At 53.7% G+C, this 17,841-nt stretch overlaps 6 protein-coding genes across 6 annotated transcripts; 2 read left to right on the top strand and 4 right to left on the bottom strand.

Moving 5' to 3' along the window:
* Positions 1-818: 818 nt before the first annotated feature.
* Positions 819-2,415, top strand: EV422DRAFT_566275 (Alpha/Beta hydrolase protein; the record flags this gene model as incomplete). The annotated part of the gene is made up of 2 exons (XM_053072414.1): positions 819-1,015; positions 1,092-2,415. 2 exons carry the CDS (start codon positions 819-821, stop codon positions 2,413-2,415), a joined length of 1,521 nt encoding a protein of 506 aa, XP_052926907.1.
* A 178-nt stretch (positions 2,416-2,593) lies between these two features.
* EV422DRAFT_566274 (uncharacterized protein) lies at positions 2,594-3,968 on the bottom strand (the record flags this gene model as incomplete). The annotated part of the gene is made up of 2 exons (XM_053072413.1): positions 2,594-3,804; positions 3,908-3,968. The coding sequence occupies 2 exons, from the start codon at positions 3,966-3,968 to the stop codon at positions 2,594-2,596; spliced, it is 1,272 nt and encodes a 423-aa protein (XP_052926906.1).
* A 1,543-nt stretch (positions 3,969-5,511) lies between these two features.
* On the top strand, positions 5,512-9,143 carry EV422DRAFT_405988 (uncharacterized protein). The gene is made up of 3 exons (XM_053066986.1): positions 5,512-5,516; positions 5,584-5,680; positions 5,747-9,143. Exons 2-3 carry the CDS (start codon positions 5,672-5,674, stop codon positions 9,014-9,016), a joined length of 3,279 nt encoding a protein of 1,092 aa, XP_052926905.1. The 5' UTR covers positions 5,512-5,516; positions 5,584-5,671; the 3' UTR covers positions 9,017-9,143.
* Positions 9,144-9,190: 47 nt separating this feature from the next.
* EV422DRAFT_524672 (uncharacterized protein) lies at positions 9,191-10,422 on the bottom strand. Its single transcript, XM_053069995.1, has one exon. The coding sequence runs from the start codon at positions 10,416-10,418 to the stop codon at positions 9,270-9,272; it is 1,149 nt and encodes a 382-aa protein (XP_052926904.1). The 5' UTR covers positions 10,419-10,422; the 3' UTR covers positions 9,191-9,269.
* Positions 10,423-10,653: 231 nt separating this feature from the next.
* Positions 10,654-12,673, bottom strand: EV422DRAFT_405927 (uncharacterized protein). Its single transcript, XM_053066985.1, has 4 exons — positions 12,422-12,673; positions 11,512-12,210; positions 10,900-11,436; positions 10,654-10,821 (listed from the first exon to the last, which is right to left on the bottom strand). Exons 1-4 carry the CDS (start codon positions 12,506-12,508, stop codon positions 10,804-10,806), a joined length of 1,341 nt encoding a protein of 446 aa, XP_052926903.1. The 5' UTR covers positions 12,509-12,673; the 3' UTR covers positions 10,654-10,803.
* A 580-nt stretch (positions 12,674-13,253) lies between these two features.
* On the bottom strand, positions 13,254-16,640 carry EV422DRAFT_406155 (Spc98 family-domain-containing protein). Its single transcript, XM_053066987.1, has 10 exons — positions 16,468-16,640; positions 16,330-16,400; positions 16,198-16,266; positions 16,039-16,144; positions 15,828-15,973; positions 15,458-15,771; positions 14,527-15,398; positions 14,062-14,444; positions 13,893-13,985; positions 13,254-13,827 (listed from the first exon to the last, which is right to left on the bottom strand). The coding sequence occupies exons 1-10, from the start codon at positions 16,499-16,501 to the stop codon at positions 13,336-13,338; spliced, it is 2,580 nt and encodes an 859-aa protein (XP_052926902.1). The 5' UTR covers positions 16,502-16,640; the 3' UTR covers positions 13,254-13,335.
* Between the last annotated feature and the right edge of the window lie 1,201 nt (positions 16,641-17,841).

Below are 17,841 nucleotides of genomic sequence, written 5' to 3'. Positions count from 1 at the left end.
TCGCAGTCGAGATGGGCATTGATGAGCACGTAACCTACCTAACTTTGATTTGGATATCGGAATATCCTTTCGTATAGTTCTTGCTGTACGGAAACGTCTCGCAGTGAGCAAATGTGAGAGGGAGGCCCCGACGTTCTGCTCAACCTGAGTTGGTAAGTACTTACGCAGAACGCAGAAGCGTCTTTCCCATTTGCTTGCTCATGATGGCTCTTCCGACGCTACCAATCGTGTTTCGCGCAAGAACGAGGAGGAACGTCCGTTTTTGTGACTAGATGGAGGTGGGCGCAGGGCGTTACTGGGAGAGACAGCTGAGGGATTGGGTTACTGTCGGTTGCGGCTGGAGGAGGGACGAGAGCCAGATACTGTAGGCGGGATGAGCGACGGGTGGGAGTAAGCTCCTGGGAAGGAAGTGGCTGAGAGGGGTGAGACGCCAAGTTGTGATTAGCCGGGATGATGCGGGTTAGGCGTAAGTTAAGAGTCAGGCCGTCATCGCGCGGACTCTGAGTCACTCACGCCTGCCGTCAATTCCCTCACCCCGTCAAGTCCTCGCCCAAAACCCTTTCGCTGCCTGTCCGTGTCCAGATATATAATATAGTCCTGAAAGCTATCCCTACGTAGTACTTGCGAACCGGCGTCAGAGAGCAAACCCTATGACGCTGCCTCAACTGGGCCGCGGGCGATATGCATGGCAACGGAAGCATCGCGTCGAAGATGGACACTTCCAGCAGACCGATTGGAGAGCCAGGTTCGCCATGATTATTCCTCAACCTCTCATCAACGAGCACTCTAACCTGAATCGCGTCTCGAAATAACTTAGGATGTCAGCACTTGCGATAGTTACGGCTCTTGTATATCTCGGCTCTGTCTTAGTCGCGGGCGGGTGCCCTGTATTGGACACGCCGACGAAGAGCAGTCATCGTCTGACGAAACGCACGCAGTATCTGGTTCACGGACTACTATGGGATGCGGGGGAGAAAGCGGTAGCAGAGATGTATGCAGGTCATATCAACATCAGGTAAAGATATATCGGGGGGTATTCCGGCGCCTTGCTCGATATCGTTGATTGATGGATGTACTTTTTCGACTGGAAGGACATACCCAGACGGATGGCCGAACTCCACCGCCCCTGAAAACCAGGGGAAGCAGCACGTCGCCAACACATTCTTCTGGTTTGTCCCTGCCCTCCCACCCGCGTCCCCTAACGCGTCACTGGTGCTATGGTTGCAGGGCGGACCCGGGTCAAGTTCCATGATTGGGTTGCTTGAGGAGATGGGACCGTTTGAGATCAACAATGCAACGGGAGCGCTGAGGCGACGAAAGGAAACGTGGAGTCGGGGCATGTCCTTGCTGTTTGTTGATAATCCGGTCGGCACGGGTTACAGTTTCGTAGGCGCGGGCAAGGAAGGAAATGTCCCTCTCACTAGGAGACTGGAAGACGACGAAGCGCTACCGGCGTACCATGAAGGCTACCCGACCAACCAGCCGGCGATCAGCAGGGACCTCATATCGTTTCTCGACAAGTTCTACGCGGTGTTTCCGGAACAATCCTCCCGACCGCTCTACCTCGCCGGTGAATCGTACGCGGGCAAATACGTCCCGGAGCTCGCAGCCGCCATTCTGGCGCGGAACGCGGCTGCGTCGACTTCGAATGAGCGCAAACTACCGTTGGAGGGCATTGCTATCGGGGACGGCCTCACCGACCCAACCACCCAAATCAAAGCCCACGCGCCATTAGGACTCGCGTTAGGACTCCTAACTGGATCTCAAGCGCGGGTGGTGGACACGTTTGCCCAGGATGCCACAGCTCTCGCGGGAAGCAAGCGGTGGGTGGACGCGACGGTGGCGCGGACGCGGCTGTTTGAGTATGTAGCCAATGTCACTGGAGGTGTGAACGCGTACGATGTGCGGAAAGGTTCGACGCAGACGGACCATTCGACGCTGGATCGGTTCTTGTCCCGTGAGGATGTGCGGAGGGCTATCAATGTCTGTCGCGCTGCGACGCAAATCCAGGATGGAGTGAGGCGGGTTGGCGACGAAGGGTGCCCACCCGCATTCCACGCCCGCTCTCCCTTCATCAAAACCCTGCTCACAGCCGACGTCATGAAGTCCGCCGTCCCGGCCATTCTCAACATTCTCAACTCCGACTCCTGCCGCGTCCTCCTCTTTCAAGGCCAGTTCGATTTTCGTGACGGCCCGCTTGGCCAAACAGAGTGGATCGAAAACCTGGATTGGGATGGAGCCGCTGGGTACCGTGACGCTGAGCGTGTTGTGTGGAATGTTGGAGACGAAGTGGTAGGGTATGTTACAGAGTATAGGCAGTTAAGACGGGTAGTGTTAACGAGAGCTGGGCACATGGCGCCGGGAGATCAAACGACGATAACGAGGCTTATGATGGAACGGCTTATGAAAGTCTGATTACGTAGTAGATATCGCACAACAATCGCGAGTAAGAGGTAGTTGCTGCTCTTCCCAAGAAACTAAAGAACTATATAGCGGGATCAGGGATGCCCTCCTATGTATATACAAACAGCCAGATTCAAAACAGCTAAACAATTCCCATGTACAGTACAACTTCTTCACAAAGGACTGGTCCTTAAGGAGAATATGCCGGAGCATCAGTGCGGGAACTCTTGGGGCTGGGAGCTCCTTCGTCCAACGCCAAGCCGGTAAAGTCTGCGCCAAAGTCTTGCCATACTGACGGACTCCCATGCACGCTGATAGGCATGCGAAATTTGACCTTTTCCTTCTTCCCGTCAATGGTCAACGACACTTTGCCCTCTACATAGTGCATGCACGAGGTTCTTCGCCCTAGGACATCATCGTGCCACTGCTGCGGCTTCACGAATTGAAGGAGGAAAACGCTGGGTTCGGTGACCCGTGCTTGGGTTCCCAGTTGGTACTTTTGTGGCCCGGAGATGTATCTCAGGTCGCCGCCAGCATCGCCGCCTAACCCAGCACCTACCCCAGCGGTGGAGGATATGGTTGAGCCCGGCCCTGGGAGGCCCAAAGACAAGGCAAATGAAACCATGGCCTCTGTTTTGGTCATGGTGTAGTTCGACGCCAGGAACTCGCGGAAGCCGAATTCTACCGATTGCATGGCAACGGTGGGCGGTGTGGCGATGCCAGGCTTCGGAACGACGTTGAGTTGCAGCTCGAGGTGGCCGGGCTTGGTGTCGCCCTCCTTGTCGAATATGATCCGTTTCGCGGTCGTCAAGGTCAGATGTGCGGCACCGATATCGGCGACCGTGGTCTGCTCGTTCGTCAGGCCGGGAAGTGTTTCAACGTTGTGCGGTTCGTCCGGGAACACCTTTGGGAACGCGGCGGGCGGAGGGGCGATCATGAGTTTCTTCAGCCAGACGATCTTTTCGCAGACTATGTTCGGAGGTCGGATGCCCATCCAGTTCTTGCCTGGAGTGACAACAGCGTGCAGCTTGTACAACAGGCGACAGTAGGACGCTCTGAAGGTCGCGGGAGCTTGTGGCTTGAAAGCAAATTCAAAATCGTAGACGTATTCGCCCGGATCGAGGACCTTTCCCTCCCAGAACGTCTTGGATTCGTCCGGAAGGGCACTTCGGTTTGTGTTGTACCCGCCCATGTATGTTTCATCGTTGAAATGAGCTTCATCCTCTTCGATTCCGAAGAAGCGGATGCCTAATGCTTGTGCTTTAACTTGCTTCTTCAAGTGGACATGAACGCGGCCGGCCACGCAAAGACTTTGCAGGGGGTGCGATTTGGTGGGTTTCTCGGCACCGGTTGCTGGGTCGATGTAGTGGGCGAGCTGAGGCTCATGTGTCAACTCGATTTCTATAATGACAAAACAGCGATTCGTGTCACTTTCTCTCTATATAGAGATAACACTTTCTATGACACTTTCTTCTCGGACGATGTAGAAATTGACAGTACGCACCAAAACGGGCAAACTCCGACGGCACGCTTGCCCTCAAAATGTGGGCCTCTGAGGTCTTCATCCTTCGCTATGCTGTACGAACTAACTGTACTAACTCGATTGGTGGATTTGATAACTGGGGGAACTTGGATTTATGGGAGTCCACCGGTATTATGAGACAGCTGGGAAACTATGGAACGCATAGCACCGGACACGCCGGCCTCGCCCAAATTTATATGCGCGCATTCGAGGGCCGCATGCATGTCCGAACTGGGGGGGCGTTGCCGCTGTTGAGCAGTTCACAGACTTGGCGCTGTGTTGTGTGCGTTGCTGTAAAAATTGCCCTAGTCAAGGAATGATCGGCGGAAGCTGTTGAAATCCTTTTGTTTTCGGGTATTGTCACGAATCACAAGTTGATATTTAATTGCATTGAGCGCCGGCCGGATCCACGGTCTCGGGGCTTGCTGGTTTAGTGCAGCAGCCACCTGAGCCAACCCACGCACCCAGGCAGAGTATATACTGTGTGATTGCAATAAGGCAACTACTAGGAATAAGCAAGCGCCTTGTCATGGAACTGCGAGCGCAGGGGTCATAGTGTACTCGAAAAGTTCAAACCTGACACCGTTGGCAACTTGGCAAACAGAACTCGCTGGCAGGAAGGACGGAAGGTGGATACCTAGACCGACCGGCGACGAAAGAGCTGGACTTTGGAAATTCCTCGTAAAGCGCCCACTCGCCGCCGCCAAGTCGCTGTGCGGCCCAACTGCCCTTCTCAGGCTTCGACCGGCAAGCCCTACTCCTGCGCCGCCCACCTCTGAGTCAGGCAACTTACACGTCAAGTACGCCAAATTCAGGCTCCATCGACTCACATTTAGGCGGTCACGCACACGGCCACGTTCGGCGGGCGTATCGTTTGAGTGAAGTCTGTACCGGCCGCCATCTGTGCTCGACGACACTCCCGTCGACGATGACATGCGAGAGCGCCTTACAGTATAGTGAGGACTCGGTGCGACAATGCAAGGAATTGGCCCTTCTCCTGAAGAAGAGGTCGCAGCTCGAGATGGAATATGCCAAGGGTCTATGTATGGCCTTCCAGAACTGCTATAATCCGAGATTCCGCTTTCGTAGACGGCGATGCTAAACTTTCTCCCGTCGTAGACAAACTAGCACAAGGCGCTCAAAGACCCTCCCAGCACGGGGCACAGGTGCCTGACCTCGATGGCGGCATGAAAGGCGTGGGGCAGTCGATGCGCGAGTTAAATAGAGGGGATGTCACTGGAACGTATGTCAATTTTGGATGATCTGGGATGTTCGGCAGGCGCCACTATGCCCTCTGCTCACCGCGATCGTTCGCTCAGGTCGTTGTGGCAAACATTCTACGACTACGTGGATCAGATCCGGAAGTCTGCGGAAACTCATGTGGGTAATCTTTCGTTTCTCGAAGGAAGAGGGATCTCGCGGCTCACTTTTCGGCGTTCCACAGAGAAATCTTGCGCTGTCTCTGCAAAACACAATATTGGACCCGTTCCTGATGTTAATCAGGGACATGGAGGTCGCGCATAAGGTGCATGTCAACCGGAATGCGGACTTTATGAAACGATGGGATCAAGCGGGAGCGGCTTTCAAACAGGTACAACACCAGCTCAGGACTTACTGAACTGGAAAGCTTCCTGACGCAGTACCTCGGCCCAGGCTAGAAGCGAATATCGTAATTTACAGACACAGGCTATTGAGGCCAACAACAAATGCAAAGCCGGATCAGCTCGAGGGGTGAAGGATCGAGAGATGGAAAAAGTATGTCACACATGGTCGAACAAGTATATGCCTCCAGACTGCTCGCCTCTAATCAATAGAACCTAGCTCACCACCCGAGCCGTGGAAGCCTCTGAGAAAGCTGATGCGGCCAATGAAGTCCTTCTAGTTTTCGGAGACATCTGCAAAAACTGCCAGGAGCAGTATTACGGCCACGTGCTTCCGACGATGTACAAGGATCTACGACAGAACGAGCAAGGCCGCTTTCAGGCCGTGAAAAAGATCTTGGGCGACACCTTACACATGGAACGAACATATCAGGGCACAATCTTAGAATCGTTCGATAACTGCATCGCGGACTACAAAGCAATCGATATCGAAGGGGATATGGATGCTTTCACGCAGTGCCACACAATCGACGAGGACGCGCACGCTTTCGAAGGCGTCTTCCCATCTAGCATACCACAACCGGCGAGGACGGGGAGAATGTTGCTGAAACGAGGAGATTTCACGAGGGGGTGGCAGCCGCGCTATTTTGTCTTTCTGAGAGAGGCGCAGACTCTGTTGGGCTTTGACAGCCCGAACACAGACACGCCACCCATCGAGATTCTACCCCTGCGTCACAGTGCGATCCATGATCTGGATAACAGCTATTTTGCGCGGCCGCACTGTTTTCAGATAATATGTCTAACACAACGCGGGAAAGAGACGTACAATCTCATCGCCGAATCGGCGGTGGAAAAGCAGAATTGGATGAGCGATCTTCGTGCATTCGCGTCCTGTTGCATAAAAGGAATATTGCTCCGAGAGAAGGATGGTGTGAGATCGCAAGTCTCAGAAAACGAGGAAGAAGACTATGCGGTGATCAGGTCTTTCCAGCTATCAGTGATGGAGGCGAAAGATCTGCACAGCCCAGCGCCCAACTCCGACATGAGCGTGTATTGCATCGCATTGCTGGACGATGTGAAGCAAGCACGTACAACGAAGAAGGGCGCAACTGCACCATTCTGGGGAGAGGAGTTCGAGTTCGTCAATGTGTGCCCACACTACAATCGGTTACGGGTGGTCATCTTCAACGGCAGCCAGGATATTGGCTACGTCAGTATCAACCTATTCAATCCGAAGGCTTCTTCGCGGACGGAACAGTGGTACCCGATAAAGCAGCTCCCGCAAATTAGTAAGCCGGAAGCGCCCTCTTCTGGTTCGATTCGGATAGGATTCCACTCCAACACTCAACAGCTGTTGCCGCGCTCGCAGTACTTGCGGTTCGTCGATCTGGTGACGGAGAAGTCGCTGACATGCGTCAAGGCGCTGGGTGCAGTATGCGGGATGCAACGAGAGTCCGTCGCCAAGGTGTTTATGAACATCATGACGGCGAGAGGAGATGGAGTAGCTGCTCTCAAGAATCTGTTGAGCGATGAGATCAGGCAGACGGAGAATCCAAACATAGTGTTCCGAGGCAATACTTTGGCCACCAAGGCTGTGGACCAGTTCATGAAGATGGTCGGAATGGATTACCTGTCGTCCACCATTGGGATTCTTGTGAAACATGTCTACTCCACCAACATGCACTGTGAAGTTGACGCGACTCGCATCGCTCGCCCCGAACTACTAGCCGAGAACTGGGACCGACTGTTGGGCGTGACAGATGACTTCTGGGTCGCAATATCCAGTTCATACGAGCAATGTCCATCAGTCCTCCGCGAAGTCTTCGCACACATCCGGATGGAGGTAGATCGAAAATGGCCACAAGACGTGGAAAGCAACCAATCGATCCCATACGCAGCAATCAGCGGCTTCATCTTCCTCCGCTTCTTCTGTCCCGCCATTTTACACCCAAAGTTGTTCAACTTGATACCCGACCACCCGGACCCGCCCACATCACGCACGTTCACCCTCGTCGCCAAGATCCTTCAGAACCTGGCCAACCTGACCGATTTTGGATCGAAGGAACCATACATGGTGCAATGTAACGCATTCATTGCACAAAACATTACGTCAATGAGAGGCTTCATTGATAGAATATCTACGATACCCCCAGAGCCTCTGGAGCTCTCACCATCTGACGTTACGCGGTTGCATCCTTTACCGAGAAAGGACGTTGAATGCCTGTACCAGTTTTTCGACGGCAACATGGATGCGTTGCTGGAGCAAGCGCCGCGGATACCGCTGCTGGCTGGGTTGGTCGATGAATGTCGAACACTGAAAGCCCGCCACGCGGAGTTCATGAACACGCCGCACGAAACGCTACTGCGGAAACCGTCGTTGCATGCAGAGAGCGAGGAGTACCTCGCTGCCTTGATCGGAGACGAACTGAACGAGTACAGCTTTAACCCGAAAATCACCCTGTCGCCGCGCCCGCGAGCAGAGTCGGATCCGGTGGGACGATCGTCGGAAATGTCATCTCGGTCGTCGATACAAGCGTATGGCACCGCCTCTAGAAGCACGGAGGACGTACTGCAATCCTCGTCGGAGCTACTGCCCGTCGCTCCACTTGCAGCCGCACCGAGCGTAGATCTGCTGATGGACATCAAACCGCCCGAGACGCTGATAACAGACTGGGACGCCTTGCAACGGGATTTCAGCCGAAGCACCATCTCGTCACCCGTCCCTCCGCAGCGGAAAGGTTCGAAATTTCCACACGGGACCTCGAAGCAGCTTACAGAGTTTTCGGGGCTGTCGCGCAGCGAATCGTCCCTGTCGGGCGGGACGTTTACGCAGGAGATGGAACGGCGGATTCGAGGAGCGAATCATCACCACTCGTCTCATACGCATCGGAAAACGGGCAACAATGCGAAACAGTTCTTCAAGTCGCTTATGCATTCAAGTAGCACCGTTTCTTCACCGCTGCATAGCCAGCACCACCACCACCAGGGTGGCGCAGACCGGGAAGCCTCCTCGAAGGATGCAAACTACAGCGACCGCAAACGACTGGGCAGCGTCAGCTCCTTCGGATCCAGTCTGAACTCCAACAACTCAAGTGAGTCCGTATCAGTGATCGGTGGCAGGGAATCAGAGGACGACCGATCCATGTTCCACCTCGACCGCGAACTGTTCCCGTCAGGTTCAGCGGCAGAAACGTCCTCGGCGTCGGATCAGCAGCAATATACCCTCGGCGGCGAGGGCCGCACACCTACCGCCCCGTCAGGAACATGGACATTCGCCCATCGCGTCCGCCGAGATACGTTGGGCGAGTTTCGCGGGTCATCGGATTCGTTGATGGTTCCACCGACGCCTCCGCCTATTCCGGATGACTTTGATGCGTACCCGATGGTGGGTGGGGATTTGGGGTCGCAGATGGGCACCGCCGGGAGACCGAGGAGTGCGTCGGTGGGGAACAAAGTCAAGAGTCGGTTGAGTGTCATTTGGAAGAGATGATAGAGCAGTATAGTCGCTGATTTCGGCCCCCTTGATCTGGATATGGGGAAAGAGAGCGTGATTACGGCCACTTGTATATATAGTCCTCCATTTTCATCTCTTGTAGCGATCTTTCTGTCACTTTTACTTTTTTTAGACAAGACTTGTTTTCGTACATGTACATTTGATATGGCCATTACATGAACACAACACTCTCATGGAGAGCAGGAAGGGACCAGGTATTTTACAGAATATGTGTCGTGGGAACTTTGCTTCACCTAGCTTTCGACCACATCCGATGCGCCTCACCCACCACCTCGGCACATCTGCTCAACGCGGCAACTTCGAACAAGCCAAGCGCAGGAATGAAAGTGCGAACCATCTCGGCATCGCCCCTCTCACCAAAGATCTTGCACCAGCGCCTAATCACAACCACCTGCACCTCCCACAACCACAATCCATACAGCGTCGGATCACTTGGTGGGATCGGTCGCGCGATAGAGCCACTGCAGGGCGACGACTCCCTCGCGATCTGCCACAGTAGATGCCGGTCCGCAACCCCCGCCGCATCGAGTACCTCCGTGATGCCGCCGCCACGACCCTCCGCTTCGGCCTCGAAATCTACGCCCAGAATGCCCGCCAACACGTTTCCCTCGACCGCAGGCGCCAGCTGAGCGGTCCCGACACCATACTCATTCGCTGTTTCCTCACTTTCGCCTCCAACCTCCCTGGCCCCACGACCCCAGACATACACGAAAGCCCTAGTCCACCTCGCCCCGCGCCTCAACACGCCCGCAACGAGCCTCACATGTGCTTCGTGACCGATATCCGCTACCGCGCCCCACTTGATGTTGGCCAGATAGCTCCCGCGGATGACGGCGCGGCCCAGCGCTTCGTCGGGGGTGTAGGTCGTGAGCAGGTGCGTGAGCTCGATGTTGAGGAGGTGTTGCGGTGTTGGGAGGGCACGAGCGAGGTAGCGGTGGGTGAGACGGAGTGCCGAGAGGGTTGGGATAGAGGTGAGGAGCGCGATTTGGGTGAGGGTTTCGGGCGGGAGGCTGAGGAGTGTGGCGATTTTGGGGTTCGTAGTGGTGGAATGCGTATGTGGCACTGCGGATATCCTTGTTGATGGTGACTTCGTTGTTGGTTGCATAGGCAAATCGACGAGAGGTGGTGTATGCGATCTGACAAAAGGTGAGATCGTAGCCGATTGATCTACGCTCAACATTGTGGCCGGTTCAGTCAAGGTGCTCATTATGCCTGCAAAGTTGATTTCGCAGGGCACAGAAGTTGGGCTTTTCCCGTGCTCAGAACGCCGCGACGAGTTTGCGGCTTTTGAGGAAACTTGGTTGCTGTCACCTCCAAGTGGTTCGTGTTTCATACGTCTTCCTTTTCGAAATCCCGGACATTCCCTGTGGGGGTCCATAAGCTTTACCCTTATTTGGTGTCTCACCCTTCCGTGGAGACTCGCTATGGGGATTCACAGAGCGGGTTTGTGGGGGAAAAGCTTATGTCAGACGCTGACGGGCCTCCAGAAAGGGGACGCGCTGTCAAATTCTGTGCCTCCTGCCAAAAATGGCATTGAATTTCCCTCACGTGACGGCTCATGGTGCTGATTTCGCCGTCACGAAGTTTATGGGAAACACGTCAAATGTCGGTTGCTCGGAAGAGGTCGCAAACGGGAATCCTCCAGTACCCCACAGCAACGAGGACCTTGCAGAAGTCTAAATTCAATTCATATTGTTGCGCTTCGGAGAGCCGGTCGCAGCATCAATTCTCTCTATGTCCTAGCTCGAGCGGCGCAGCGCATTTCACCACCTGAGAGTTCCCTAATCCGTAATTAAAAATTCAAACCCCGCCAGTGTGTCCAATCACAAATGCTCTAACGCTCCAGCCGCCACATTCACCTCTGCGAAACTCGACGTAAGGCCTGTGGACGATTCGGCGTGCTTGTCTTCCACAGGCGGGCCCACCCTCGGCCTCGAGGTTGGCATAGCCGAAGTCCGCCCAAGCATATTCGCCGACGCACGTTTCCGCGCGTCCAACTGCATTTTGATGTACTTCGCGCGGTCGGTGTCTCTGACAAGGATACGAGCGAGGTAGCAGGGGAGGGTGTGGGGAAGTGGGTGGCGGAGGATGAGCGTCGGTGTTGTGGTCAAGGCATGCGGCGCCGGGGAAGGGCCCGGGTTGTTTTCCTCGTCGGAGCCTTTCTTCGAGCCGCCGAAGTGTAACCGTGCTCCTGAAACTGATTGTAATCGGGTGACGCTGTGATCGGTAGAGATAAGCGTGCGAGGGGCGGTATTTGAACGTGACAGGCCGCCGGGGGCATCGCTGAGGACGTGAAATCGGAAGTAATAGGCTTGGAAGAAGGACGTGCGAAGCTTCTTGAACGCGTGTGCGACGGAGGGATCAAGCGTGAAGAAGATGGTGGCACTGAGTGCTCCCTGGGCGCAAGATGAGGTCGGTCGTCAGTGCTTGCACGCTTTCCCCGTAACTGTAATCAAATGATGACAACTCACCATAGCCGCACTCATGAAATTGGCGACATCCATGGCCCACATGACGTTGATTCCGTACGCACGATAATACATGTCCGAAAAGAAAGAGAAGAAATGGGCCACCAGCGGCACCACGCAGTACCACTTGATCCTGCCAACCGCTTTACGCACCAATTTATCCGTTTTAGCGAATTGCTTTTGCACCGAAGCGTCCTTCGATGACAAAATGGCGGCATCGCTTTTTTGAGCCTTGTGGGGATTCCGCGCGGCCAGAGCAAATAGGATTAGGCAGGTCGTGCAAAAGATCGACACGGAGAGAATCCAAAAGTAGTACGTTCCCCATTGCCAGGCAAACACCTTGTCGTAACTTGGGTCGACTTCCTTATCGTACGCGTACCAGCATTCCGACCCGTCCCATCCAAAGACACCCATTCCCTGTCCGATGGATGGCACAAGGACAGCCATAACGCCGCATGCAAAGTAGCAAGTTCGTTCGATGTGACGGTCCTTTTGCACTTTGAGTACGAAGACGAGGAGGAGATTCAAGCCGATCGAGGCGGTGAGGAAAAGCGAGCAGAGGAGGAAAAGAACGGTGAAAAACATGGACCAATCACAGAGCTTTGATGGGCCTGTCGGCAGGCAGGAGATGAGATACGCGATCCCGTAGCAGATGTCGCATGAGACGCCGACGACTGCCAAACGCAGCGACACTCGGGAAGCCTAGACCACGGTGACGAGAGAGAGTCGGTTAGAAGATGACTCCTGACTGAGAGCACCGCCGTTCTCGGATGCGAGGATGGCTTCCCTTCGCAGGAGAGCCATCGATGCCATGGCGTACATATTCACTGGCGTCTCGTGAGAACACGATACTCCATTCCTGCTGGACTTGCGTACTTAGATCACATGTCCGCTCCCATTTAAGATGACATACCAAAGCGGGCTGATATTTCCTGATCAGTAAGAAGGTCACAACCACCGCTGAACCCAAAATGATGGACAATCCAGCCTGCGTTTTCATCAAATCGAGCGACGTCAGAAGTGGACGTAGTTAGAGGCAAACCGAAGATGACGGTATGAGCTTTTCACGAGCCTTCGTAAGATATCCAGCAGGAGACAAAAATCACTTACGCCAGCTTCGGCTAACATAACAAGTCTCGCATCGTCGGCACTGGTGGTGTCATCATACCTGTCGCCCGAAGCAGGAGGCGCTGAAGTATCGCCATCTGCTATGCCCGCCATGCTCGTGCTATAAGGCGACAGTTGTGAGGTTATAAGTTGCCGAGGCGTTAGACTTCACTGCTGGTGATGCCGCTCTTTTTGAACGGAAAAGGAGTGGGTCATACCTCCCTCAATATATACCGTGGGCATTTTGGGCAAAGGGCACTCCATATTGCGGGTCCTCAGGCAGTGACCCTGTGACGGAATGGAGTTCAAATTGGGTGAATCTTAAGTGCAGTAAGCTGCATGTCGATGCCCAGGGACAATGGATGAATGCTGAGGAATTGAAGGCGACCCAGAATGGAAACGTCCGCGTGGTTACCATAATTACAACTGAACCCACAACGCTGCTTTGTACTTCTTGTCCACGAACATGCAAGTCTGCCAGCCCCAGTTCACGGGGTCGCTGGCGAAAAGAAACCAGTCTCTGAGAACCACTGAGGGAGTTTCGCGGCATCGACATAGAAGGATGACAATGAAGCAATGGAGATATGACGCTCCGGGCGTTGCAACATGTACAAAATACAAATCATCAATGATCGGTCCCTGAGCTATCTGCGAATCGACGCCGTGCCTTGGAAGTACTATCTTACTGAGGTGACCCCAATCTGAATGCATCTCATTCCATTATCGAATCAGAGCCTCTGGCACTCGTCCATCCCTTGCGGCCCACTTCTCATCATCGCCCTCCCCTACCAGCGATGCAGCCGACCCGACCGCAGAACCGACTCCAGCCTGCACCACCATCGACAAATCCGGTGGCAACCTAGCAAAGAAGAGATTGTAGTCCAACCGCGCCGCCAGACCCGAGAAAAGGCCCGTTTCCGTCACCCCGTTGTATTTCAGCGTGTCGATCAGTCGTCGCATGTGATGCAGGAAGGAAACCTCGAAATTGGACAGGACGCGGTCGGCTTCTGCTGGGTTGAGGACTGCGGAGACATAGGAGTCGGAGATGTGCGCTTGTTCCGGGAATGCGGAGGGATGGCTATCGTGGCTCATGCCTGCTGGCATGGAAGATGAAGTGTATGTGTCGCCGGAGGGATTGAGAGTCTTGTAATGACAATAAGAGTGGGAGAAGTGGCTGAAGTCCATGCAGATCATGAGCAGAATTCGGAAGCCCTAACAATGAAGTTGTTAGTTGCGGAACTCACAAGTCTTGATGTTGTTGAGGCAAGGACCCAAACCTTCAGCATCTCGTAATCCCATAGCATACACTCCTTGAACAGCCGGTCTTGGAACTCTGTTTGAACGCTTTGCACTTCCTCAACAGTGTCCACCTGTGATCAAAAGGGATGGTATCAGACCGTTGGATTTTCGCCGTAAACCGTATCCATTCCACAAAACGGGGCATACCTTCTGGATTTGCTCTTCAAATCTATTCCACAACGGCTCTATAACCTCATAACAGACATGGTACAAGTACTGCTGCATCAAATGCAACATCTTTGTCCTCAAAGCGCAAATCCTCGCCATAAACATCGCCTCTCTCTCAACGTCTGCATCTTCCTCCCCCACATCTTCCAAAAGCATTTGGGACTTTTGCTTTCGGAACCGCCTGCTTCGGTTGTATAGTTTCGTCTTGGCTTCATCACGCCAGGCGTCGGCCAGTTGCCGTTCGACGTACTTGCAATGGAACAGGTGTCGGAAGAGCACTTGATATTTTTCGAGGGTTCTCTTCGTGATGATGAGCGAGGTGGGGAATGGCACGCAGTATTGTAATTGGAGCGCTTCAAGACCTGAAGAAGAACGACAATCACGCACCGGGATCAGCATCAGCTTGAGCCCACAGGAGAGGCTGGTTCAATCACTTCGGCTCACCAGTCTGAGTGCCATCGACTCCCGGATAGATGCTCGCCTGGAACCTAAGATCCAAGTCATTCATATAATCCACAGCGGGTCTCCCAGACCGAGCTTTCCGCTTGCCAAAGGACTTGGGAATCTCCAGAGCCCCCTTGCTGATCTGCGCAAGGCGCGGAATGAACAGTTTCGGGCAAAGTTGCACTTCTACGTCCTCCTTGAAGGTGTTGAGTCCATGACCCGCTGCAGGATCGCGCAGAACTAGTTCGAGTAGCAACTTCACTTGCTCGATGCCAACGTCTTTCGCGGGCTTGAGCAAGTGTTCGTGCGAGACATCCAAAAAGTGGACAAAAAAATCGGACTTGTCCAAGAGGAAATAGTGCTTTACTGATCGGAGTCTGTCTAGAAGACTGCAGTCCTTCCACAGCAGCTTCAAGAAATCGCGATTTGCATACGCATAGGCGTTCTCGATGTCGTTGATCAGTCTCTCAGCGCCAATGACCTCGACAATGTCTCCCATCGGCGATAGGGCTGTCGATGACCCGCCAGATATGATTGCGCGCGACATCGCCTCCGGATCGTCAACCTCAGACACATTCACCTTACATTCTCGCAACACATTCAGGTATTTGCCAGCGAGAAAGATCCGATTCTGATAGGTTGAAAAGAATGTGGGTACATGATCCGCCCGCAGCTCGTAGCGGGCTTCCCAATAGACGTCGCTGTACGCCTGCCGGAGTTGTTCCGAATCGAATGATAGGATCTCGCGGACCATGAACTCGGCGTGCGGATCTATGATGAAGCCGGAGTGGATCCATTTGGAGAGCATGATGTTGTAGGGCACTGCTGCCGCTGAGAGTAGCTGTCCATAGAGCCTTTTCATGACGGGATCCCTGCGGTACTTAGAGGTCAAAAGAGGGTCACGGACAAAACTCCATGTTTCTCATCATACCCGCTAAATGAAAGTAAGCGATCACAAATCACACTGAGGATGAGCCCACCACCTGGACTCAGTCCTTCCAGATTGCTCTCGTCAATATAGCTGTTCGCCGCACTGGACGCCCCCACCTTCGCGGCGGCGCTCTTTGCGCTTTTCCGATGTGCCTGAATGCTCTTCGTCTCAGCATCTAACAGCGCATCAATCAAAGACGCGATTGCCGACATGCTCAGTAGCGATGGGTGGATATAGAACCAGAGCTGTTGCAAACCAAAATCTGGCGTGCCCAGTGTCTGGTTTTCTAGTTGTGCTATCAGCATGAAGTAGTTCTACACCGAACCATCAGCGTCTTTCGTTGTTAGCGCAAAACGGACGACAGACATACCTTGAGTAATGCCCTCGTTGTGGCCGCCAGAGCGTGCTGCACGCGTCCGCTGCGGAATCTCGTTTGAGTTTCGATGTAGTTGTCAATCTTGTGAAGGTATACAGCTATCGGCAGCATCCGCTTCACCAGTTCCGCCAAAGATGGATCTGAGGAGAGACCGGTATGTCAATTTTTTCGTCGACTAACCATTGGAGGCATGATCTGAACATACCCATTGTGGGATCCAGCGTAAATTCAATGGTTTCTCGACGTTCTCGGTCACCTTTTTCCTTCTCCAAATACTTTCGACGGCGAGGGATATACAACCCATCTATCCCCTGAACTGGGTTCAGCCTCATGAACGGTTCAGTTGATTTGGTCAGAGACGTACCATCAGGATGTAAAGGAGGTCGTTGATGATCAACCTTTCTTGCTCAATGCTCGACAGGCTACCTAACGGCTGTAACAAAAACCGATCCTCATCAGCTTCAGGCAAGCATAAAGAAAGGCAAGCGACCTGTACCTCCAATGAGGACTTGTAAGATGCAGTAGAAGCCGATAATGGCTGTTTGGTGGCCTCCTGGCGACCTCTGTCTACGGAATTAAGTCGTCAGAAACGGCATATCTTCTGGCGATCGGCAAGAGCCGCTGGTCCAGATACCTCCGTCGGTCTTTCCAGGCTTCGCTGAACTCATAAATGAATCGTGATTGTTCGTGTTGAGAGGTGTTCGAACGAAGGTTGAGCCGTCTGTTCTGGAAGATGTCACATTTGATGCGTCTAGATGAGATGCTCCTCGGGTGCTATATCGGGAAATACCCTGCGTGGCAAGCGGTTGGATCGTCTAATCTGCTTGCCCATAGAGAAAGCAAGCGCATACCTCTGTGTCCTCAATAATGGATGCGCGGGACGGCTGACGACTGACTACCTTCGAAGGTCGTTCGGAGCCTGTCGCGTAGATTTGTGCAGTCATCGATGTCCTTGTGGTCCGAGTTGAATTGGGCTCATCTACACCAGGATCTTTCGATCTGGCCCCTGTTCCGATCCTTGCATCGGGCGCAACATTGGACGTCCGCCGTATCGTCGAGTCGGGGTTCTGAACGTCGGTGTTCTGGTTTTCTCTGTTCCCGCGTGAAATGATACTCGTCCGTGGTTGGGATGTCGAGAGACGGGATTGCCGCCGGACTTCCGGACCGCCTGCTGTGTTTTGGGTCATGACCGCCCTTCTCTTCGCTCAGTCTGCCACGTCCTACAAATATTGCTGGGAGAAGGCCGTTCGTCCGGATAAGATTCCGACGCGACTAGTGGCAGTGTGTCGTTGACTTGGTGATCCCGCTCAGCCAGCCCTTTCCACTTTGCGTCCTCCCCACTTCAACCGAGACTGAAAACGAAAGTGGCTCTAAGGATAAGCGCAAGTGGCTGTTTGCGTGTGCTTGCGGGAAGCTCCCCCTCCGGCGTGCTGTGTGTTTCCACATTCCGAACATGACATTTCTCGGCGGCATGAGGGAGGTTCGGACAGCGACATGAAATACACAGCCGCTAACGCGTCCCATACCATCCAGCCCAGCATCCAGCCCAACAACCTCCCAGAGAATCTTCCGTGATGTTTTTGCAAGGTCCTATTACACTGCACCCCTAGAGGCTCAGTAAACGCCTGCCATATCTCTATCTGCTGAGGCTAGGGTTAGCCACAATGCGGGGCTATACAAATCGGTTCGCCAATGATCACTTGTATCACTTCAACTTCAACTACGGCCGTTATGCCGAGCAAGTACTGTACGGGTACACACGCTCATTTTCCACCACATCCTTGCCCTCGTCCGAGTCCGAGGTCGAGTCCTCGTCGGTGAAAACTTTCAGAACCTTGGATCTCTTTGCGATAGTCGACGGAAACGAGACCTGTGAAGACGAGGACTTGTTATGGACGACACAGCCACATGAAGCTTGGCGCGTGTACGGAAACGATGTCATCGCCATACTGTACTGTATTGTCATCAGTGAGGTCAGTGAGAATCGCTGTACTGTAAAAGCATCACT

The sequence above is a fragment of the Fimicolochytrium jonesii genome (assembly GCF_025526975.1).
Source record: "Fimicolochytrium jonesii strain JEL569 chromosome Unknown EV422scaffold_7, whole genome shotgun sequence".
NCBI classification, from domain to species: Eukaryota; Fungi; Chytridiomycota; class Chytridiomycetes; order Spizellomycetales; family Powellomycetaceae; genus Fimicolochytrium; species Fimicolochytrium jonesii.
This window is presented reverse-complemented; position numbering and strand designations above follow the sequence as displayed.

Coding starts and splice junctions, on each gene's coding strand:
- EV422DRAFT_524672 (XM_053069995.1), bottom strand. CDS start 10,418: ATGGACCCCCACAGGGAATGTCCGGGATTTCGAAAAGGAAGACGTATG.
- EV422DRAFT_405927 (XM_053066985.1), bottom strand. CDS start 12,508: ATGAAAACGCAGGCTGGATTGTCCATCATTTTGGGTTCAGCGGTGGTT. Junction 12,211..12,421: donor GGAAATATCAGCCCGCTTTG/GTATGTCATCTT, acceptor ACCGTGGTCTAG/GCTTCCCGAGTGTCGCTGCG. Junction 11,437..11,511: donor ATTTCATGAGTGCGGCTATG/GTGAGTTGTCAT, acceptor TCTTGCGCCCAG/GGAGCACTCAGTGCCACCAT.
- EV422DRAFT_406155 (XM_053066987.1), bottom strand. CDS start 16,501: ATGAGTTCAGCGAAGCCTGGAAAGACCGACGGAG. Junction 16,401..16,467: donor GCCTGGAAAGACCGACGGAG/GTATCTGGACCA, acceptor TTAATTCCGTAG/ACAGAGGTCGCCAGGAGGCC. Junction 15,772..15,827: donor CAACGAGGGCATTACTCAAG/GTATGTCTGTCG, acceptor GGTTCGGTGTAG/AACTACTTCATGCTGATAGC.